General features: G+C 45.6%; 1 protein-coding gene across 1 annotated transcript in view; it reads right to left on the bottom strand.

Annotated features, from left to right (window-relative positions):
• Positions 1 to 1542: 1542 nt before the first annotated feature.
• The window catches only part of DRG2 (developmentally regulated GTP binding protein 2), a 111490-nt gene continuing 88047 nt past the window's right edge, over positions 1543 to 24985 (bottom strand). The window contains exons 11-13 of the mRNA XM_069210093.1: positions 17696 to 17754; positions 2382 to 2435; positions 1543 to 2295 (exon numbers count right to left, since the gene is read on the bottom strand). Coding sequence (XP_069066194.1) covers positions 2209 to 2295; positions 2382 to 2435; positions 17696 to 17754 — 200 coding nt within the window. The 3' untranslated portion in view covers positions 1543 to 2208. The remainder of the gene's footprint in view (positions 2296 to 2381; positions 2436 to 17695; positions 17755 to 24985) is intronic.

Here is a 24985-nt window from a genome sequence, read left to right as displayed (position 1 = left end):
CTTTGATGTCATATGGATGACAGCAAACTCTTCCTGCTGTTTTTCCTCAGACTCTGAGGATAACCCCCTCAACATGCGAAAGCCACTGAGTAGTGTCTAGTTCGGATAGCCCAGGCTGTTCCTCCTGCTGTGCTTTGATGTTCTGCTGACCGAAAGTATCAATGATGTCGGATTCCTGGGGTTGCATGCTTGGGCCCACTTGCACTTCTACTGGTACAAAGGGTTTTCTTGGACCGAAAGACAAAACACGTCAAATGCGTGGTGGTGGTGTGTTCTCGTGAGAGCTAAAGGTTGAACAGTTGATACTGATCAATCCAATAGTGTTCAGAGTGGCAATGAGGACAATATTGAAAAAGCGTCCTTTCCATCACTCCAGCTGCATTATCAGCGAGAAAGTTTGAGGAAAGGGGTGAAATACCCCAAGAGGGCCCCAGTTGGGGGCCAGGAGTTTTAGCTTTCTAGTACAGTGATTTGCAATGAAAATTGGATAATTGGTTGTCGAAGAGTTTTGCGATACAACTGGGGTTGATAAGATGCAAAGAGAAGGCCCAAAATATGGAGCCCCACTGATACACGTCTGGATTTGATGGTGAAAAAACCTCAAAACAATCTAACAATGGAGTTGATGCCCAGGGGTGGAGTCACTTTACCTCATAACGTCAAAGACGTTTTAGAAGAAAAACAAGTTGCAAACATTCGAGCCCAACACTAGATGGCAGGAGTAGCAAAGCATATGTATTCACAGCAACAGATGCTACGAAAGTGAGCATTTCAAATGCCCAAAACTAAGAATGGAAACCGGTACCAAATATCAGCATTTTTACTAATTTCTAGGTCGAGAAAATAGCATGCAGAACTAGAGGGACATCGTTTTAAATGTTGTCAAGTTACACTCCTCATACAAAATGAAATAATTTGGGACTAGTGTGTTCTAGTCAACAGCATGCTTAGAAGAAACCTTAGAATATTCTTTGCAGAGTGACATGTAAAAGTAGGTAACAATTGATTTATTTTAAGCTAAAGAATTGCTACTTATTGATGGCTTGATCTTTCTTTCAATTCATAGTAAAAGATGTAGCAAGTTTCAGCTATTCGTTTGCATTTAGGGTGGAGTTGTGTGGCAATAGAGTTTCTGGGACCCAATCCTCTCCGCCCTCACATCTGAGATTTGTGGTACTGAGTTACAGCTGAAAGTGGTGTGACTGGTTGATTTCTTTGAGAAGTCAATAGGATCCCATGGTAAGTTTCTTAAGGCGAGAACTTAGGTCACATGACGTACAGCAGGTTGTGTGAGCAGTACCAAAATGCGATAAGTAGACTGCATTAAGTGAACTGAATGAAATACACTTAAGTGTACTTGTTAGCTGTATATTGTAAAGCATCACCACTGGATACTGTAAAATATATATGGTATAATAGAATCGCATAGCTCTCTCTTGCTTGAAGTTCCACTGTATCACCTCCATCAGTTTTACAGAGCTTAATGTTAAGTTGAGGTATTGGGATGTATGCTAGAAAGCAAATACAAATATTAAAACAATGTTCATGTTTGCTGCAAGATTTATTTCTTTACAATAACTGTAGTGACCAATGGCACTGCCACGGGGGGAGGGGAGGGCATGCCAACTAGTCACCTCTGAGGTGTTTATTGCTTTTGTCAGATAACCCCACTAACAGTTCTTAAGGCCTGAAGCATAACACATTTGAACTAAAACCAAACGGATGCAAATACCGTCTCCCACAAGCACATTTTTCAACAATGAAATGCATGCACAAAAATAGGCAGCACATTTTGAACAGTTTGAGCCACTGACTGGCAGGTTTAATGTAAAGGCCAGCAGAGTGCAGATTTGCTTGTGAAGCCATCAGCACTTAAGAGGCTGCTGGGCCAACTGGTTTTCTTTCCAAACTGTTTAATTAAAGGGAGAAAGCTGTGGGTCTGCTCCCATGTAAGATGCAGTGTAAATGAATTGTCTTTTGAGAAGTAAAAGTTTCACAACTTTTTGCTTATCTCTCCCACCATCCTTGAGACTAGAGCATCATTGTTGGTTATTTATCTTTTCCTTGGGCTTCATGGAAGCATATACTGATTTGTGGCTCCCCTCCTCCTTTTCTCAAGGAGGAGCTCCCTTTCTGCAGCAGGTCAGATTGGCTTGGTTACAGCAGAGTAGGGGACGTTAGGCACCAGTGATCAGCAGCAGTGGTAGATTACTTCTTCACAATCTGGATAACGTCTTCGTGTTCTATAACATGTGTCAGTCCAACTCTCTGAGGGCTGTACTTTGTGCTCGTGCCCTAAGAATGAACAGGCAAAAAGGAAGAATCAGCTAAGGAAATTTTCCTTACAAAACACCAACATCCTTGGCTTTTTAAATACTCACCCAGACCAAGGCATATTTGAACTGGTTGGCAAGTGTTCTGTGAATTCGGTGGCACTAAGGGGAAAAAATAAAAATTTAGATTCTGCGGTCACCCCTTCATTTATAGCACTTCAACATGGGAAATACCATTTTCTACAATTAAGTTGTTTCTCATAAGTTGTAATTACCTTTAAATATGTTGAAATGTTTTAGAAGTATGAGCAGGAGCATGGCAAACCGCTTCAGAGAACTACTTTAAATATCTGCTGTCTTGTTTACATTCCTTTTGCTATTTTTAGTGCTCTAGGTTGACTCATAATTTTCAAAACTATTTTTCCACTCACTCCAGTTTCCGTTATTAAGGTTTTAGCTGTAATTCGTCAAGCGGGTGTTGAAAAAAAGTTGGGGGGTCCCAAAACATGTTTTCCCTACGCAATTTCCTATTGGGATTTTAGACATGATAAAAGTCCGAACCACTGAGCGGAATTACACAAAATTTGGCAGAAAGCTAGATCTTGGTCCAGAAAGATATTCCATTCAGTAGTTTTTGAGTTATTAAAGAAAAAGATGTACATATATCTAGAAACACGAATATACTGTGGATCCACATGCCAACAGCAATGCTGTGATTGGCTGCCATCACTTCAACCAGGAAATGGTGGCAGCCATCTTGGGACTCAGGAGTCAACCTGACTCCCAAGAAAAATGCACAAAAACACACACGTGGGGAGGGTAGCAATACCCTGACCCCTATGGCCTGGAGTTGGTGTCATACCCCTGCCAGGCACAGATTTCTCATCTATAATTTCAATGTTGCAGAGATATTATCAATGATTTCATAGAAGATGCCATAATTGATGTAATATGTGGGGTAATTAGCTATGCATGGCGAGGGGGCAAGTTATAGTTACCTTAGGGCATAAGTTATAGTTACTTGGGATACCTATAACTGCTGAATTTCTATGGTTTTGTGTGCGTGTAAAATCTGAACCTAACTATTACGTCCCTGTGGATGGCCAAGAAGGCGATCGAGTGAGATGTGCTATTCATGACTCTGCGGCCTTTAGGCCCAAATAAAGTATCCTGACTTGATGAAGACTACTCTTCGCCACCCCTAATGAAAGCAGCAAAACTCCAACCTCCCGGGGACACATACCTGAGGCCTGCCACCACCGTCCAGGAGCCTGGGACGCCACCAAAGAGCTGGCCGGGAGCGGCACCTGCCGGGAGAGGATGAGGCCAGACTGCGATGATCACTGTGAATGACCTGAGCGCTACAGCTGGACACACAGACAGCTACTATACCTGCACAGACTGCTGTAGAGCAAGGGCAGCCAGCACCATACTTACAGCAATTCCTGCAGGCGTCTCAGATGCAGCACAGTGATCAGCCCTGCCTCCCCTCCTGCAATTGCCTGGTACGGCCGCACAGCGCTGTCAGAGATGTGGTAAACAGAAGGCCTTCTGCCGGTACCCTCATCTTCCACAGCACAGAAATCTGATGGTGTCCATTCAGGCCACTGACTTTGTGCTATACCCCCGTTGCCTCCCCCTAACAAAACACCACCACCCGTGGCAGGGATTCCACAGCATCCGCCTCCCCCCGCCCCCCCCCCCTCCCACCACCACCCCAAGGCAGTGAATCCACAGCTCCCACCCCCCACCAGAGATCAACCGCCGGGACACCGCAGGCCATGTGAAGGCCAGATTCCACCCTTCCTGAGCCTGGGACTGGAGCACAACGACTGCGCCGAACCCTGCAAGCAAAGTTCCTCTCCCCCCCCCCCCCCTCCACCTGTGTGGGGGGCCGTCGCACATTCAATGAATGCCCAGAGGGACACCGTCCTGAGTACCACAGCCATGATTCAACCTCCTGGGCCCATGGGAGAGCAATCGCACCCCCTAGGGAACATGACTTGGGGCCTGCCGTACCAGCTTTTACCTGCACACAGGGCGGGGGAGGACACAAAAAGCCCAAACATCACTCCCCATGACATCGGCAGGCCACTAAACACTGCAGGGCCCAGATTGCTGAAACCCTAGGAGCTGCAGGCAAGGGGGAAGTGTGGGTGAACAACAAGGGGGTGGGGAAGTGGAGGGGCAAGGGGAGCTTGTACATCGCCCAATTATATCTCCTATGGAGGCCCAGTGCACATGCGCACTGGAGTGGACAGGCCCACACTGGCCTCATCCGGGGGACATCGAGTGATACTGTAAGACTCATCCAAGTCGTCCCCTCAAGGGGGTGGGGTAGAGACAACAGACCATGGTCCATATGAAACATGACAGGAACGAGATAGTGGCACCTGGAGCAATGGCTGATGTGAAGGAGAGCGATTCACAACGTTCTGCAAAAGGGTAACTTGAGGAAACTCTAGCCGCACAGTCTCTGAGGTTTGAGGAGATCTGGACAGCGGTGATGAGACGTCAAGGCTACACTGAGATCAAGCCCTTGCAAACTGACATGGGCATCGCTCAATAGGACCACAAAAATACAAAAGAGCGGGTTACAAGCACGGAATCAACGCCATCGACCCTTTAACAGACGGTTATGGATGCCACTGCCCATATAACGACCCTGCAAAGCAAAGTGAACTACCTTAGACAATGCTGCAATAATCAAGCGGGACAGTCCCAGGCGCAATAATGTATGGATAGTGGGCCTTAGAGAAAAGGATGAAGGCCCAAACATGGAACTGTACTTGGCGGACTCGTTCTCAACGATGATCCTACAAGGCAAACACTCAACTTTTGTCTCTGTGCCGAGATTCCTGCCGCACCTGGTGGTCGCTCGCCTGCCCATCTACAGAGAGAGACCATATCCTGCAAGTAATATCAGAAAAGGGCCCTTGAACAGTGGAGGACGCGCAAGTCAACATCTTCCCCAACTTTACCATGGAGGTGCTAGGCCATAGGTCCTCCTCCTTCTCAGCGAAGAGAGGTCTATGCAACCATAACCTAAAATACACCCTGCAAATCTGGGACACACTCAGTATCATATAGGGCGACAATGCAGCCTTCTGCACTACACCGGAGGAGGCCTGGCACTGGATAGAACGGAAGGGGATAGCCACTAATTCTCGAGAAACGGCTGACGTCCCAAACAGATGGAAGGAGCAGAAATGCTGCAAGCCCAACATGGCATGGCCTCAACTGGGCCCCCACATAGCACGTCCTCAACTGGGCCCCACAAAAGAACAGGCAGCCGTAGAGAGGGTGCAGGTGGTCATAGAACAGGAACAGAGGAAACTGCCCCTCTCCCCACTGGATCAGAGGCCACAGATCTGAGGATGGCCTAGTAGACAATCCCCACACACTGGTAGAGACATTACTCAGGGGAGACCCGGAGGTTACCTCCCAAATAGCAGAAGACGTGATGTGACTGTATGCCCTTCCTTGTTGCACCAAATCATCAGAACACAACTTTGGGCCAGACGCACAGCACACAAAGGGCAGAGAGCGCTAGACAGTAGACCAGGCTGGGAGCCGTGCAACCCCAACACAATGTACCTGAAAACACTTGCTACCCACCACCCAACACACGGACAGTGTCATCACCACTGATTGACTCAAACTTTGGTTTCTTTGCTGTTGGCCAGGCACCCATTGGCATGCCGACCTAGTACTCAAAGACTGTTCTTCACTGAACTTCATATTTAATAATGTTTCCTTCTTAATTGTTTATGGAAACGCAAGTGATCCCTCAATGGAATGGGTGGGTGGGATTGGGACAGGGGGGACAAGGAGAACGCAACTCCATATTTTTCCAAAGTGCATGGCCACATTAGTAGCTAGATCAGGAACACAACAATCTACTGCTGACCTGGAATGCGAGGGGACTAGCAAGCTACATGAAGCGTTACTAAGTACACCAATATCTGCGTAGGTGGCATCTACAAGTAGCACTCCTACAGGGGACTCATCTGACCGCACCGGATTTAGACAGCATGCACAGGAGATGGCGAGGGACATTAGTGGGTACTACTTATTCCAGCTACGCAAGGGGTGCGCTTATTTGGGTTGCCCCAGGACTCCGCTAGAAGGGATACATACCAAGATAGACCCTGAGTGGAGGTACGCAATACTGGAGGGAATCTTAGATGGTTTTCCTGTTGCTTTTATTTCCCTGTATGCTCCCAACGCCAACTTCGTACATTCTCTCACCCCAGCCCTCATTCATAATGCTGTGGTGCCTTGTTCCTGGATGGGTTGGGCGGATTACAACTGCATACCTGGTTTAACCTCCGATCGCTCCCGCCCACCGGTACTGGGTGCACAATCGACCATCCTCTCCCACCACCTCACACATGCACAAGTTACAGATGCATGATGCAGTCTACAGCCAGTTCTCAGAGAATAATCTTATTACTCTGGGCTGCATAACCTACACACAAGGATAGACCTTATCTACTGCAGATGGGAGGCATTTGTGACAGTCACCCGTGCTGAATTCTTGGGGTGTACCACATCAGACCACTGCCCGCTCTAACTTCTTGGTATGGAGCATGGGTACCCCTGCATACCCACCTGGCGCCTCCCAGCAGAGGCCCTATGTGACGGACCCTCTTAGGATGCAAAATCAGCACATATCACCACATACTTCACAGACAATGAGGGCAAAGTGCCACTCCCAGGCAGAGAATGGGATACCTTTAAGGCGGTCTTGCGGGGGACACATGGTCAAAAAGGTATACCGCTCCAAAACAGTTTTGAGTCAGGAGTTACACTCTCTGAAAACTAACATCTGCATCTATTAAAAACAACTTCCAGGCGACCAGAAGGCAGCTGCCTCACTAGTGCAAACACATCTGGCCTACAAGGATATCAGAGAAACTGCGAAGAATAGATTATGAACAATACTTGGCAAAAAAAAAAAAAGACACACACCGAGATAAGACTGGCTCTGACACACCGAGGGTCCCTATCACGGCCATTCATGACAAGACAGGGCTCACACTGAACACTCAGGAGGCCACTAACGCAGCCTTCCACACCTATTACGCCAAGCTCTACTCGGTCCCACATCTGGCACAAAATTTCCTGATCTGATCTAAACGTTACTATATACCCTTCAACAACTACACCTCGAGGAGATGCACCAGGCAGCCCTTGAAGCCCCTTTATCTGTAACGGAGATTGCTGACACGATAAAACAGATGACGCAGGTCAAAATGCCAGGAACAGAGGGCTGGCCAGTAGAATTCTATGCAGCGTTCCGGCCTGCACTAGCTACATGCTTGTTGAAGGTGTTTAACTCAGCACTCCAAACCGGACCGGGATGCACTACTGATAGGATCATTTCACCCCTCTCTTTACTTAATACGGATTATAAGATCCTGGAGAAGGTATTGGCTAATCAATAGATCCCCATAGCCCAACATATAGTACATCTGGACCAGAACAGATTTATACTTGGAAGAAACACCTTCAATTTACAACGCTTATTAATGCTCCTGGACTGAGCACAGTCCTCAGGCACCTACCCATGCGTTGCCTCAATAGATTTGAAGAAGGCATTTGACACCCTTGGGTGGAACTATTTGATGGCAGTTCTCGAAAAGATTGGAACAGGAGGGAGATACCTCAAATGGATCCCCTTACTCTATAATTCTCCATTGGGACAAGTGAAAACAGGCAGTCATATCACACCCACTCGACACAGAATGCGGCACTCAATAGGATTGCCTCTTATACCCAGTCATCTTCGCCCTTGGGACAGAGCCGCTTGCATGAATGCTTCACATGTGCATCTCAGAGTGGGGCATCCGGACAGGAGACTGATTGCACATTGTCTCGCTCTGCATAGACGACACACTAGCGTACTTGAGGAGCGATGTCTCCGTGTTAACCAGACTCATGGACCTCTTACAGCAATTCGGACTGGCGTCCAGGCTAAAAGGTGAACTGGGTTAAATAACAACTGTTCCCTTTGACAGCTCAGTCAGACCCTCAGCGCATCGAGCTCCCACATGTCCCACTTCCTTGGACATACGACATAGTTAAGTACCTGGGTGTCAAGGTGTATCACGCTACTGAAGACCTGAATAATGGCAATGTAGGCAGGGCCCTTAAAAGCACAAGGACATCCCTCTGGTTCAGGACATCCATGCTGCTCTCACCAGCAGAAACAATAGCTATCGCTAAGATGCTTATCCTGCCCCTCTTGTTATACTACTTATCCGCTCTACCGGTGCTGCTACTGACCAGAATTTTTGCAAATATGCTTTTGCTCCTCACCGCACTGAAATGGGGCAAGGGCAGACAAAGGACAGTACTCAAAAAACTCTATGCTCCACTTGATCGAGGAGGACGCAGCGCCCCAAACTATAAACATTATTACACAGCTGCCTAATTCCAAGGGCCCATGAAATGGCTTGCAGGCCGCCACATGGCTGAACTGGGATACTAGCAGGATGTCCTTGCAAGTCCCCAGGTGCTTCAGTGGCTGATGGACTCAAAGAGGGAGCTACCTGGGAGCGAGAGAATCGCCCTGAAGAGGGTGGCCAAAGCCTGCTTAACTACATATGTGACCAAAGAACATGCTACAGTCCGATATGCACCAGAACTGCCACTGTGAGCAATGCCTGGTGCTGTAACATATAGACACGACTGATGCGACGGCATGGGTGAACGCAGACCTTACTGTCTGGGACGACCTGTTCACAGAAAAGATCCTCAACACGTTCGTGAGTTTAGCTGCTGGCTACGAGATACCACAGGGCTCTTTCCGGATATATACCATTCTCACTAGACACCTACACAAGATATGGCACAAAACACATGACAAACCAGTGATCTCCATATTAACACAGGTATTACTGACACAATGAGATGGCCACAGGGCTGTAACACATGTATATACCTCCATGCGTTCGGATAGGAAGTCCTGCCCTTTCATCAACTCTGAGCCTACTGGGGCACAGCCCTCACAACAACACTAACAATGGCGACAGTGCCTGGAAATGACAAAACCTAACTCCACCAATGCTAGGATCAAGTACACTCAATACAATTACCTAATCCCACACAGGTATCAAGGAACACCGGATATCTGCCCTCACTGCTGCACCACCACAGCTGATTTTGTGCATTTGGTCTGGGACTGCCCACAACTGGTCCCCTACTGGAAAGCAATCACAGGATCCACATCAGAAGCTTCGGGTTCCACCATGTGGAGGGAGGGTGTCTACTGCTTGCTAGGAGTAACTACCCGCACCGCTGTGCATAAACCTGTCAATGTATTTATAGACTCCCCCTGATATTAGTGAAGAGCAGAACACCTAAGTGCTGGAAGTCGCCACTGCTCCGTCAATCCAGCTGGGGCTCTCGGACCTCCAATCCAGCATACTGGTGGAACAACAAACACTGCGTGATGTGGGACCGAGGTGCACTAAACTGGCCACACCCACAGACTGGCAGACATATTTAGAGAATGTTGAAGGTAAATCTGATGCTAGGCCACTGTAACTGGCTGCGGTCTCCCCCGCCACTACTGGCATGAGCAGTGCGAATTCATCACATGCTTACAATACCTCGGTTATACAATATTGTGCATGCCCACTACCACCGGGCGACCCCAGATACTGACCCTGCTCATGAGTGCGACAGTGGGGCCGGGGGCTAGACTGTCCTGCCCCACAGCATTGCAACCCCACCCTCCTACCACACATGTATACTCCAACAAAGGCGAAGAAATATGTGCTGCAGGTTAATGTTCCAGATACACTTTTATATTAAGTTGGTTATAGAGTCGGAATGGTTACTGTGAGGTGCTAAGACTAATGTTGTACTCTCCTCAATCGCATTTCTACCAGCGTCCTCCATTGGTACCTCTTATGGAATGTGAGTAACCAGGCGACTGTAAAGCAATGTAACCCCAAACTTTACAAAACTGCAAGGCTACTGTAGGTATTACGATTGTTGAAAAATTAATAAAGAATTATCCACAAAAAAAAGTAACTGTATGCAAGTAACAGTTGACTTGTATGTATTATGCTCCACAGTTTGGTTCTGCAGAAAAAGTTTCCAACAGGAAAAAGATTCTACATAGTAGATACTAACTTTTGAAAGCAACGTTGAGTTATTAGAGAAAATCGTGCCAGCACGATAATGTATACTTAACATGAAAGTTTCTGCGCACCAGGTGATAACCTATGTACGGAAGCTTGTTCTGCTTCTGTAACGTTTTCATCACAGAATGAAGGGTGGAGGTAGTATGATCTTCAGCCCCTTCAGATCTAGGTTATTTTTAGCAACAGTGTTTTTTTAAACCACTGTTGCATAAAATAAACAATGTTGTTGGTAGATTCGTTTGAATACTCTGTGGTGTATTTCTCATGGTTTCACTGTTTGAAAACAGTGTGGTACAGAATTAACTCTCTCCATAGAGTAAACACTGTTTACAGTACTTAGTTCTCTACTGATATCAACCTCGTTCCTTAATGTAGGTTTGGTGCGTGTCAGGGGTTTCATACAGATAAAAGCTACCCATAAGCAGGGCATTTGTTTTGGAATTGGCATTAACTATTTCAGCGAACAGTTGTATACAGACTGAACACCATACTCAATGAGAGTTTCCCATATATCTGTGGCTGATGTTAATGAGAACTATGCTACGTGTAAAGCCATAGCAATTCATACAGAAATATGCGAGAAAACAAAGCTTGGGTGATGTCATCAATGATCTGATTTGAGATGTTATCAGTGATGTCATAAATGATGTCATAGATCACGTCATGAGTGATGTCATATGTGAGGTCATAAGCAGTGCATAACAGGGGCACAAATTATGTTTAGTGCTGCAAACTATAACTGGTGAACTTCTGTGTTTTTTTTAGTTCTACAGAGAGCGACCATATCCTGCAAGTAATATCAGAAAAGGGCCCTTGACAAACTCATCTAATTATAACCTTTAACTTTAAACTTTGGATTTTTAGTGAATTTCTAAGGTTTTTAAAATTAATAAAATACAAGGATCCTTTTATCACACTTAACTATAACACTGCATTATCCTTATTTTTTTTTTGGTGAATTTCTTGGCTTTTTGTAGCGTAAAGTAATATTTAATCACCATACATAAATGTAATCCATGGCTGCGCATGACCGAAGGCCAAGCCCTGCAGTCAACACACCCCCAATACAGGACATGGGTTAGCCATAGAGCCTAGCCCTGGGGCCCCATCCCACAGGGCTGTATTTTTTTTTTTTTTAAGTTAATGGGGAGAGGTGCATCTCAGCCCTGCTCCTCAAGCTGTTATCGGCTTGCAGACCTTATCCCTCAGGCCACTTATTTAAATGAATGGGAGTGGGCCAAGTGGCCCTCCTCTCCAAGCCTTGTTAAGGCCCGGGGAGCCCACATGCCACAGCCACTCTTATCCCCATCCCCAGGGGCCTGGCATGCTTGTTTTTGGGAGGGAAGTTTGCAGCCCCCCTCCCAGGGCCAAATTGGACCCCATTTTCCGGGGCCAAGTGCAATTTTTGCGGGGAGATGGGCAGGTGGCCCACCCCGCTCCAGGCAAGTTTTGGCCCCGTGGTCTGATATTTTTAGGGAAACAGAAGTATGTGCCCCCACCTTCCAGAGCAGATTTAAGACCCAGTGATACACCGCTCAGGGCCCCAGTACAATATTGAAGGGGGGCCGCTGGCCGATTTTGGCCCCAGCGACCCGTAGCCCGGCATCATTTTGAAGGGGGAGGAGGGCATGCGGCCCCCCCCTCCTCAGGGACCCCCACCAGAATGGTGAAGGAAAGCGGGGACGCAGCCCACATCCTGAGGGCCCGGATGTATTTTAAAGGGGGAGGGGGGCACATAACTCCTATCCCCAGGCCAATTTCGGCACAGGGATTTCATCCTGGGAGCCCGGCTCAACAAAAAGTGGGTGCTCACACATGACACCCACCATATTCTCATTGGGAGCCATGGGGGGGGTGGGCCTCATGGCACCCGCGGGCCCCAGTTGGCTTGCTGCATCGAGCCAGATCTCGCATTGCTCCTGCTCAGAGCGAGCAGCTAATAATGGTTCTCCTTGTGGGCGGTGGCAATATTTAGATCTGTTTCCCTGCCTGCATCACTGTGGGCAAGGAAACAGATCTCAAGTCTGCTCCGGAAGGTCGAAGCATTTTTGAAGGTCTGCCAGCTGAGGGTACTTGGTGTTTGCTCCAGCTTGCCAGAGATTCAAAAATGCTCTCACCAAGCGAGATCAAACACGGGATTCCCTGCCACTGCTATGCCCTAGGGGAGGGTGCACGGGACATAGCTGCTGAGCCAGTCCCGGGGTGGGCTCCCCAGGGCTATTAATGACTCTGGGAGGGGGCTGTGCAGCACCCTCCTTTAAAAGTATTGGCCCGGGAGGTGGGCTCCCGGGGCATTTTCAGGCTTGGGAAGGGGGCTGCAAGGCCCGGCCCATTTTCTGAATTTTCAGGCCCAGGAGATGGGCTCCCCAGGGCCTTCAGAGGCTATGGGAAGGGGCTCTTTTCATCCCCTTATAAAAATTGACACCCCCTGGGGTGCACTCTCCAGGGCATCTTGAGGCTCAGGGAGGGGGGCTGCATGCCCACCTCCGCACTGACCATTCTGCTAGGGGATAGGGTCCCCGGGGCCAAAACTGGACGGGGGGGATGCGTGCCTATCCCTTCCTGACCAAAATAGTGCAGGGTTACTGAAGCCAACAGCGCACAATTATTTGACCGTTAATTTCGCGCAAACTACTGAATGGAATTACACCATATCAAGATCTAGCTTCCTACTGCATTTGGTCTAATTCGGTTCAGCATTTTCTGCTGCAAACAGTCTTAAAGAAGTCTATAGAAATGGTGATGATGCGTTTTGGGACACCCCTCCCCCTCACACTTTTTTCCCCCTCAGTCACCACTTGACGGACCGCCCCAAAACTTTCCAGAAACATGCTGAGGTTGATAAGCCTTTTTTTCTGAAAAAATCGTGAAGAATCATCTTACGGGCCAAAGTTATTAGCAAACCAACAAAACACTCTTTCTATGGAAAAGCACACCTAACTATAACTACCTAATGGCAATCGCTTTTATGTATAATTTATGCGTCACTATAACACTGATGATATAGATGAAAAATGTCACTTACCCAGTGTACATCTGTTCGTGGCATGTAGGGCTGCAGATTCACATGCTATGAATATCCCTTCCGACATCTAGTGTTGGGCTCGGAATGTCATAAGTTGTTTTTCTTCGAAGAAGTCTTTTCGGAGTCACGGGATCGAGTGACTACTCCTCTCGATTCCATTGCGCATGGGCATCGACTCCATTGTTAGATGTTTTCCCGCAGAGGGTGAAGAAAGGAGTGATAAAGTATAGAGATACAAAGAGATGTCCATACAAATGTAAATATATTTACATATGTACAAATGTTAGTAACTTAAACTACTACAGGCTTCCAGGGAGGAGAGAGGGTGCATGTGAATCTGCAGCACTATATGCCACGAACAGATGTACACTGGGTTAGTGAAATTTTCCGTTCAATGGCATGTGTAGCTGCAGATACACATGCTATGCGTAGACTACAAAGCAGTTAGTCCTCCCAAAAAGTGGTGGCTACCCTGTAGGAGTTGAAGTTGTTTGGAATAAAGTCTTTAAGACAGTTTGGCCTACAGTGGCTTGTTGCTGTGAGAATACATCAACACAGTAGTGTTTTGTAAATGTATGAGGGGTTGACTATGTAGCTGCTTTACATATGTCAACCATTGGTATGTTTCCTAAAAGAAAAGCCATTGTTGCACCCTTCTTTGTTGTAGAAGGTGCTTTAGGAGTGATCAAAAGTTGTCTTTTTGCTTTGATATAACGTGTTTGTATACATCTAACAATCCATCTTGCTATACCTTGTATTGATATAGGATTGCCTGTATATGGTTGTTGGAAAGCAACAAAAAGTTGTTTTGTTTTCCTAAAATCTTTAGTTCTGTCTATGTGGCACATAAGAGCTCTGTTGAGATTCAGGGTATGAAGAGCTCTTTCTGCCACATAATCTGGCTGTGAAAAGAAGACTGGCAATTCCAATGTTTGATTGATGTGAAAAGGAGATACTACTTTTGGTAGAACTTTTGGATTTGTTCTTAGTACAACCTTATGTTTGTGCACTTGGTTAAAAAGGTTCTTCAAGAGTGAATGCTTGTATTTCACTAACTCTTCTTAAAGATGTAATGGCCACAAGGAAGGCAACCTTCCATGTTAAAAATTGAATTTGGCAAGAGTGCATGGGTTCAAAAGGTGGTCCTGTGGGCTGGTTAAGCACAATATTTAAATTCCATGATGGAACAGGTGGTGTTCTGGGTGGAATGATGCGTTTTAATCTTTCCATGAAGGCTTTGATAACAGGAACTCTGAATAAAGAAGTAGTTTGTAAGTATGTAGATATTGCAGTATGGTGTATTTTTATGAATGAAAAAGACAAATTTTATTTCTGTAAATGAAGTAAATAGCATACAATATCTTGTTCAGATGCTGTGAGTGGATCTACGGTCTTAGACTGACAATAGTAGACACATAATTTCCACTTGTTTGCGTAGCACTGTCTAGTAGTAGGTTTTTTTGCTTGTTTAATTACTTTCATACACTCAGATGGAAGATTTAAATAATCAAATTCTATGGCTTCAGGAGCCAAATAGCTAGATTGAGAGCATTGGGGTTTGGATGCCCAATTTGACCTTTGTTATGTGTTAACAAATCTGGTCTGTTTGGGAGTTTGGAAAGAGGTACTACAGATAGGTCTAATAGTGTTGTGTACCATGGCTGGCATGCCCATGGTGGTGCTATGAGTATCATGTTGAGTGACGTTTGACATAACTTGTTGACTAGAAATGAAAGGAGTTGGAGAGGGGGAAAAGCGTAAGCAAATATCCCTGACCGATTGACCATAGAGCATTGCCCCTGGATAGGGGATGTGGGTGTCTGGATGAGAAGTTTTGGCATTTTGTGTTTTCGCTTGTTGCAAATAGATCTATGTCTGGTGTTCCCCACCTTTGAAAAGTACTTTTGAAGTATTTGAGAGTGAATCTCCCATTCATGTGTCTGTTGGTGATTTCTGCTGAGGAGATCTGCCAACTCATTGTCTATTCCTGGAATGTATTGTGCTAGTAGATGAATTTGATTGTGAATTGCCCATTTCCAAATTGTTTGGGCTAGAAGGGACAGCTGACATGAATGCGTCCCTCCCTGTTTGTGGAGATAATACATGGTTGTCGTGTTGTCTGTTTTTATGAGAACATTCTTCTGTTCGATAAGAGGTTGAAATGCTTTTAGGGCAAGGAAAACATTTAATAATTCTAAGTGGTTTTTGTGTAGCTGTTTCTGTTTGACATCCCATTGCCCTTGAATGGTCTGATTGTTTAGGTGAGCTCCCGAACCAATCACTGATGCATCTGTTGTAATTATGGTCTGAGGCACAGGGTCTTGAAACGACTGCCCCTTCATTAAATTGCTGCGATTCCACCATTGAAGGGACATATGTGTTTGGCGGTCCATCAACACTAGATCTTGAAGTTGACCGTGTGCTTGTGACCATTATTGTGCAAGGCACTGTTGTAAGGGCCTCATGTTTAATCTTGCATGTGGGACTATTGCTATGCAAGATGCCATCATTCCTAGAATCTTCATGATAAATCTTACAGTGTATTGTTGATTTGGCTGTCTGAGTGATATTCAATTTTGGAAAGCTTGTATCCTTTTGGATACACTAGAACTAGTTGAGTATTTAGGATAGCACCTAGGTACGGTTGTACTTGTGCTGGTTGAAGGTGTGACTTTTGGTAGTTTATAGAAAACCCTAGTGTGTGCAGAGTTTTTAATCACAAAACGAGTATGTTTTTGGCATTGTGAAAGATTGCTTGATTTTATTAGCCAATCAACTAGATACGGAATGACATGAATGTGTTGTCTTCTCAAGGATGCGGCTACTACAGCTAGAAACTTTGTGAACACCCTTGGAGCTGTTATGCCAAATGGCAACATTTTGGACTGGTAGCGTTTTCCTGTTATGGCAAACCAGAGGTATTTTCTGTGTGCTGGGTGGATGGGTATATGGAAATTCGCATCTTTGAGGTCTAGAGCAGTCATAAAGTGTTGTTTTTGTAGTAGTGGAATAACATCTTGTAGAGTTACCATGTGAAAATGCTCTGACAAGATGTATAGATTGAGGGGCCTGAGGTCTAATATGGTCCTGAGGGTGCCATCTTTTTTGGGAATTAGGAAGTATAGTGAGTATACTCCTGTTCCTTGTTGGGACTGTGGAACTAATTCTATTGCTTGTTTTAACAGCAGAGATTGTTCTTCTTGTTGTAACAGAACTGTATGTTCGGGGACAGATTGTGATATCTTGGCGGAATGTTTCGAAGGGGTGGATATCAATTCTAGGCAATGCCATTGCGGATAATTGATAATACCCAGTTGCCTGTGGTTATATATTTTGCCAATGAGAGTGGAACTGCTGTAGTCTTCCCTCCATAGGAGATGTGTGGAATGGAAGGAAGGGAAGGAAGTCACTGTTTAGGTTGTGTTGATGCTTGTTTAGAGCATGTGCAATGGAACCGAGAGGAGGAGTCACTCGACCCTGTGACTCTGAAAAGACGTCTTCGAAGAAAAACAACTTGTAACACTCCGAGCCCAACACTAGATGTCGGAAGGGATAGGCATAGCATGTGTATTTGCAGCTGTAGATACCCACATACATACATACACACACACGTACACACACACACCCACATACACATAAAACCAGGTATGTGTGTGTGTAAATATTTATACACTGAAAGATATACTGCGCACATTTTGCTTTACTTGGTGCGTTTTATTTCAAGCTTTTGCACCACACAGTCGTGTTTGTGCTTTGTGGAAACAATATTATTCAAAATAAAGTCCCCTGCTTGGCACTTCACTGATAAGAATACTATCCCGAAAACGCTGTACATCTCAATGACTTAGAAACCTGGAGACAAATTTGCAACTTGTTTAAGGTTGGTTTGCAACAGTTAACCGCTGGACAAGGAACTGTGATTTTCCATGCAGAGTTTTTGCTAAATATCTAGAACCGAACAGACTATAAAGTGTGTGAAAAATTAGCCAAGTCAATAATTATGCAAATTATCACATGGTCACAGACGAACATAAGGACACATACCATCGACAACGATAAGTGGATAAACTAGTCGCAGTGATAGGACTACGGATGAAGTGGAATGATGTGTAAAATTAGCAGACAAAATAAGGCCATGTCACCACAAGTGAAGCCAGGTTTGAATATTGTGACAAGGTTATAAAGTAAGATATGGAATGTCTTCTTAACCTGAATAAAACAGAGCAACAGAGCCTTACCACGTGTTCAACAGTAGCTCCTTTCCGCAGAATGATGGCATCTGCAAAGTCCGGTCTTTCTGCATAGAAACAGGAAATGGAACTCAGTAAGATGACTGTTATTGAGACAAAAGGCTACTCTTCTAGAAATGCAATTATTGAATATTTGGTAGGCTCTAGTACAAGGCTTGCCAGTTATTGAAAAATTACTTTAGAAACTTTTCATAATTTTATACTTTTCAAACAAAAACACAGATGCTTAATTCTATTTTACAAATACATTTATAGAAAAAGAAGAACACAGTTCAAATAAAAGTCGAAGATAGCGACCAATTCACACCTTCTAATTTCAGAATAGTTAAGTAACTGGAGAGAAATAAGCAGACTACTATAAACCAACAACTACTTTAATATCATGAATTTGCTAAACCAAGCCACAAAATTATAAATAGCATACAGAAGGACAGGCAACAGTACACGTGGCAATAAGTACCTTTTCTGGTCTTAAACTTAGTGGACATAAAACCGAGATACTTCTAATTGGCAAACAATCTCTGGTGTGGACACGATCTCTGGTGTGGACTCCACAGTCTTTCTCTATCGAAATCAATTGTGTGGCCCCTGCCCGTTTTAATTTACTTTGAATGCTGTCCAATATTTTTTCACTCCTCCCAACTTTACACATGTAAAACAGTGATTATAAGCTATCATCACCTTGAAGACTGACTAGGGGAATTATTTTTATCCTGCAGCACCACATTACCTTCTCCAACGTCTAAAGGTGATGCAGCACATGACAGCCTAGCTTATGTCAAATATTCCCATAGAGGTCTCCATCAAAGGTCATAAGGATGCTTTGCACTGGGGTCCAGTATATATATGCACCATTTTAAAGGATTCTGTTTCATCCACAAAGCTATGCATAATATAGATCCTGCCTATATGACAGAAAAAAAAATATCACATATGATTTGCTCTCTCACCCCTTCACTCTACCTCAAATGGTGGTTCCTAAGATCAAGTCATACACACAAGGAGGTAGCTCATTTTCCTATTTGTCAACCAAACTATGGAAATCTTTTTTATTACATATTCGAAAAACAACTAGCCACAAGTTATTTAGGAGAAACATTAAAACATCTACTTTGCCTTAAATTGCCATATGCTTTTTTTTTGGGGTGGTATTGAGTCTGGTAGCTCAAGGATGCTGGCTAAGTAACAATCATGCTATAATCCAACCCAAATTGGAGCAGCGAGCTATACCTTCAACTGCACCACCCCCTTGTCCCAAAGAGTCTTTAGGTAGTGCCGCTCCCAAGGTGCAATCCCCAAGTGCCAAAGTTTGCTCAAGCCAATTGGTGGTGCATCGATGGAGTATTAAGTTAATTTACTTTTAGAGTTGTTATGATCCAACTAGTTCTTTATTAGTTTCATGTTTAAAACAGAAGATAGCCAATTTATATGGGTCAATTGGCCTTTGAGTCAATTGTCCTTGACTCAGTGACCTGGAGGGGCATTTGCCCCTTTCTGTGCTCTGCGAGGCTGTTGAAGCTTGCAGCCTCCATTTTGCTCAGTCCTTGCACGAGTGCCTTAGGAAAGAGAAAAATGGAGCTGTGAAACTTGACTGACAAACGGCCCAGAACCAGCAAGACAATTTTATAATTTCTGAATAATGCAGTGGGTGTGCTTACTGAAGAGATCTCCCATGTAGAGGTGCAGTTGTTGCAAACCCGGCATGACTTGTCTAAGAGGCTACTGGTCAATACCTGCAGGTACAATTCAGAAATAAATTGAAAGGACATATGTAGCATCATGCTCGGTTCAGACACCTAGGCAATGCAGGATAAGGATAAATCCATAATATCAGAAGACCAGCCTGAACCTTTGAATTGGATGGTGAAGCGGGGGTGGCACCAGGACCAGATGTAAAATAAGGGGTGTCACCGCACAAAATTCGTTCAGGTAATAAATCAAGGGCAAAAAGGGGGGGGGCTGGGGGGGTAACCTGTGGCACGAGGGATGCAAGTATTGGGATTTTTCTCTAAACTGAATTCTAAAATGTAATTTGCATTTGAAGCCCTCAATGCACAAATGAGAGGTTGGAGGAAGTTGCAAGTAAAATGGGTGTAACAGTGGGGTTCACTTGTGATTGTGCTGCAAATATTCTTAGTAAAATGACTTTGTCTGCTCCACTTCACCCTGCTGTTACTAACAATTTGTCTCAGGGGGGAGCCCATTTCAATTCCTCTCCTCTCTCTACAGCACTGCGTGATAGGGGTGAGAGGAACCCTGGGAATGAAAAAAGAAATTCCATAAGCACCACAACTCATGAGACCCTGCCATTAACTTAAGAGGAATCTGCAGGGGTGGATGAGGGTGGGGCCCTAACCACCCATCTAAGCACATATCCAACAGAAGGCAATAATGGTCAGATTACTGGCATTGCAGGAAAGTCCTCTTTGGGTCTGGCCCCGTGTGAAGTGACCATTTAGCTTCCTCCCCACAAGTCTGAGCCCTGGCTAAGGTTCCCCTGTCAAACAGAATGAATTGGAAAGTCACCAGCAATAAAAAAAAATAGATCGTGCACTGGCTGTCAGGGAGGGCCAATCCTAACCTCAAACAGTGCCTCTTTGATGAGATCATATTGATGCGGAATGGGTTGGATTGGGAACTGCCCAAAAAAGTGTGAAAGCAACTGTATTGTGGTGAATTTTCGTAATGCCAGGAAGCTGGGCTTTATATTGAACGATCTTATGTCCAACTCTGCCATGCCCAGCAGAATCACATTGCATTATGTTTTTGTTTTTTTGTTCTTTTAAATTAACTTTTTTACAAACCTTTGAACCGAGGTGGGGGCGCAGGCAAATACAGCAGCTGGTTGAACTTCCAAGGGCAGTCATTAAACTTAGCACTGAGCAATCGCTTTGAAAACCTGAGTAGACTCGATGATCAAGATTGACTGGGACATGAGATAGGCATCTCAGATTACACTGGAGCTACTAGTCATGCTACAAATTTGAAAATTATAAAATAGAATATCACAGGGGTTAATAGGAAAATCTGTGACGATGGAAGGGTCACAATGCTTAGCTGTTTTGATATTGTTAGTCTTCAGGAGATGTGCAAGACTGACGAGATCATACATTTGGATAGGCATCAGCTCTAAGGCTATCCCCTCTACTAGGGGGAGAGCAGGAGTTAGTTTTGCAATTCTAGTGATGCTGAACATTAAGTGTAACATGGAGATGATTGCAAACAATTCGTCTTTTTACTCAGTTTCCTTTGAGAATAAGTTTAGGATTTTGTTTATTAACATCTATAATGCTACTTTTGGACAGGAGTAAAATGAAGTGTTTAGGTATTGCAGTACGCTTTTACACGATTACTTCTTTGCCTGCCACGCTCCAAATCTAGCTCCGATAGTGATGCAGGATTTCAACTTGCTCCCCTGCTTGGATGTATTATTTGTATGACTCGTCTGATGAGGAGTGCGCTTTTAGTGACCAAGTACATTTTAGGCATACCATGCAGGGCGACATGCTACACAATTTAGTCCTAAACTTTAATCTAGTCAACCTAATGAACAGAAAATATGCTAATGCCAAAGAGGGTGCACCGACCTTTAAAGGTGCAGGGCTCGGTCCATCATTGGTTATATCTGTGTCCGCTGGATTGGAACATCCTCAGTGATCATAACCCCATCTCAGCAATCTTTCGGTGAGGTGTGAAGCCAGTAGAATCTTGTTTACATTACTCAGAGCGCGCCATTTTTTAAGACCAGGGGCGTAGACTAAAGAGGGCAAAGATTATATCAGAGGTCTTCAACTCTGAATTGCTGTCTATTTGTCAGTTGGCTAACCAGACCAGTCTGGATGAGGATGCCTTGGACCACGGCATCTTGGCAGCCTACGATTGGTTGTCCAGGTACATTAAATCTGCTCTTACAAAATCAGGGTCTGTTCCACCTCCTTCTCTTTATAGATGGCTCGATAGGAATTGATCAAGGGCACGAAAAGAGTTTGTAGTAGCCCTTAACGAGAAACCTAGAATAGAAATGAGGTAAAAACATTCAGGATGTTATACCGGAGGTTCCTAAAGGACAGGAAGATGTGGGAGAATTTGTTGGTGGCCACTGCCCAGCGGGATAGTGCTGTCTTCTGGAGAGGGGTGAACCACTTTTTTTTTTTTTTTTTTTTTTAGTTCGGAGTAGGGTTCGGATCAGGCCCTCACAGTTCTACCTCAGGCCTGGTTTAATTATTTTTCATCTTTATAAGAATGCTATCCTTTCTTTTCCAGCAGGCAAGGTGCTGGGCCCCAACGGGGACCCTGGGAACCTGTTTATCTGGGCCCCAACGGGGATCCTGGGGACCTGTTTAAATCCTGAAGTCAATCTGAGGGCTCCTAGCCTTACACAAAAATGCTGCTATGAGCGGCTCTCTGCCAGCGGGCTGGCCCATTCACTGATAGTGCCAGTGTTTAAGAAGGGGATTAGAGTGAACCCTGCCTGTTATAGGCCAATTTCAGAGTTCATGTGGAGGCTAAACTCTTAGGACAGTGATCCTGGAGAGACTTACTACATGGGCTAATTAGCATAATATTTGATCTGACATCCAGTATGGGTTCAGGCAGAGGTACACTGGAGCAGAATTTTAATTTACATCTACTAATAACTAAATATACATGAGCGGGACGCTTGGTGTATCTGGCTTTCATGGATCTCATTTCGCCCATTGATAGTGTAGGAAGTTGGCTCTGTATGTGCTATTTCAAAGTAAGGAATAGCATGTACAGAGTCCAAGGGTTCCCCTTAGAGGTAAAATAGTGGTAAAAAGAGATAATACTAATGCTCTATTTTGTGGTAGTGTGGTCGAGCAGTAGGCTTATCCAAGGAGTAGTGTTAAGCATTTGTTGTACATACACATAGACAATAAATGAGGTACACACACTCAGAGACAAATCCAGCCAATAGGTTTTGTTATAGAAAAATATATTTTCTTAGTTTATTTTAAGAACCACAGGTTCAAATTTGACATGTAATATCTCATTTGAAAGGTATTTCAGGTAAGTTCTCTAGGAACTTTGAATCATTACTTTAGCATGTATACTTTTTACATAAAACACAATAAGCTGTTTTAAAAGTGGACACAGTGCAATTTTCACAGTTCCTGGGGGAGGTAAGTTATTGTTAGTTTTAACAGGTAAGTAAGTCACTTACAGGTTTCAGTTTTTGGTCCAAGGTAGCCCACCGTTGGGGGTTCAGAGCAACCCCAAAGTTATCACACCAGCAGCTTAGGGCCGGTCAGGTGCAAAGGTCAAAGAGGTGCCCAAAACGCATAGGCTTCAATGGAGAGAAGGGGGTGCCCCGGTTCCAGTCTGCCAGCAGGTAAGTACCCGCGTCTTCGGAGGGCAGACCAGGGGGGTTTTGTAGGGCACCGGGGGGGACACAAGTCAGCACAGAAAGCACACCCTCAGCAGCACGGGTGGCGGCCGGGTGCAAACACGCGTCGGGTTTCCAATAGGAGTCAATGGGAGACCAAGGGATCTCTTCAGCGATGCAGGCAGGCAAGGGGGGGGGCTCCTCGGGGTAGCCGCCACCTGGGCAAGGGAGAGGGCCTCCTGGGGGTCACTCCTGCACAGAAGTTCCGTTTCTTTGGGGGATGGGGGCTGCGGGTGCAGGGTCTTTTCCAGCCGTCGGGAAATGGAGTTCAGACAGTCGCGGTCAGGGGGAGCCTGGGGATTCCCTCTGCAGGCGTCGCTGTGGGGACTCAGGGGGGACAACTTTGGTTACTCACAGTCGTAGAGTCGCCGGAGGGTCCTCCCTGAGTTGGTTGTTCTCCACCAGTCGAGTCGGGGTCGCCGGGTGCAGTGTTGCAAGTCTCACGCTTCTTGCGGGGAGTTGCAGGGGTCTTTAAATCTGCTCCTTGTAACAAAGTTGCAGTTCTTTTGGAGCAGTGCCGCTGTCCTCTGGAGTTTCTTGTCTTTTTCGAAGCAGGGCAGTCCTCAGAGGATTCAGAGGTCGCTGGTCCCTTGGAAAGCGTCGCTGGAGCAGGTTTCTTTGGAAGGCAGGAGACAGGCCGGTAAGTCTGGGGCCAAGGCAGTTGGTGTCTTCTGGTCTTCCTCTGCAGGGGTTTTTCAGCTCAGCAGTCCTTCTTCTTGTTAGTTGCAGGAATCTAAATTCTTAGGTTCAGGGGAGCCCTTAAATACTAAATTTAAGGGCGTGTTTAGGTCTGGGGGGTTAGTAGCCAATGGCTACTAGCCCTGAGGGTGGGTACACCCTCTTTGTGCCTCCTCCCAAGGGGAGGGGGTCACATTCCTATCCCTATTGGGGGAATCCTCCTTCTACAAGATGGAGGATTTCTAAAAGTCAGAGTCACCTCAGCTCAGGACACCTTAGGGGCTGTCCTGACTGGCCAGTGACTCCTCCTTGTTTTTCTCATTATCTCTCCTGGACTTGCCGCCAAAAGTGGGGGCTGGGTCCAGGAGGCGGGCATCTCCACTAGCTGGAGTGCCCTGGGGCATTGTAACACGAAGCTTGAGCCTTTGAAGCTCACTGCTAGGTGTTACAGTTCCTGCAGGGGGGAGGTGTGAAGCACCTCCACCCAGAGCAGGCTTTGTTTCTGTCCTCAGAGAGCACAAAGGCTCTCACCGCATGAGGTCAGAAACTCGTCTCTCAGCAGCAGGCTGGCACAGACCAGTCAGTCCTGCACTGAACAATTGGGTAAAATACAGGGGGTATCTCTAAGATGCCCTCTGTGTGCATTTTTTAATAAATCCAACACTGGCATCAGTGTGGGTTTATTATTCTGAGAAGTTTGATACTAAACTTCCCAGTATTCAGTGTAGCCATTATGGAGCTGTGGAGTTCGTTTTTGACAGACTCCCAGACCATATTCTCTTATGGCTACCCTGCACTTACAATGTCTAAGGTTTTGCTTAGACACTGTAGGGGCATAGTGCTCATGCACCTATGCCCTCACCTGTGGTATAGTGCACCCTGCCTTAGGGCTGTAAGGCCTGCTAGAGGGGTGACTTACCTATGCCACAGGCAGTGTGAGGTTGGCATGGCACCCTGAGGGGAGTGCCATGTCGACTTAGTCATTTTCTCCCCACCAGCACACACAAGCTGGCAAGCAGTGCGTCTGTGCTGAGTGAGGGGTCCCTAGGGTGGCATAAAACATGCTGCAGCCCTTCGAGACATTCCCTGGCATCAGGGCCCTTGGGACCAGGGGTACCAGTTACAAGGGACTTACCTGGATGCCAGGGTTGTGCCAATTGTGGAGACAATGGTACATTTTAGGTGAAAGAACACTG

Source organism: Pleurodeles waltl, chromosome 10 (genome assembly GCF_031143425.1).
Source record: "Pleurodeles waltl isolate 20211129_DDA chromosome 10, aPleWal1.hap1.20221129, whole genome shotgun sequence".
NCBI lineage: Eukaryota > Metazoa > Chordata > Amphibia > Caudata > Salamandridae > Pleurodeles > Pleurodeles waltl.
The sequence above is the reverse complement of the archived record's forward strand: the minus strand, read 5'-3'. Positions and strand labels throughout refer to the sequence as shown.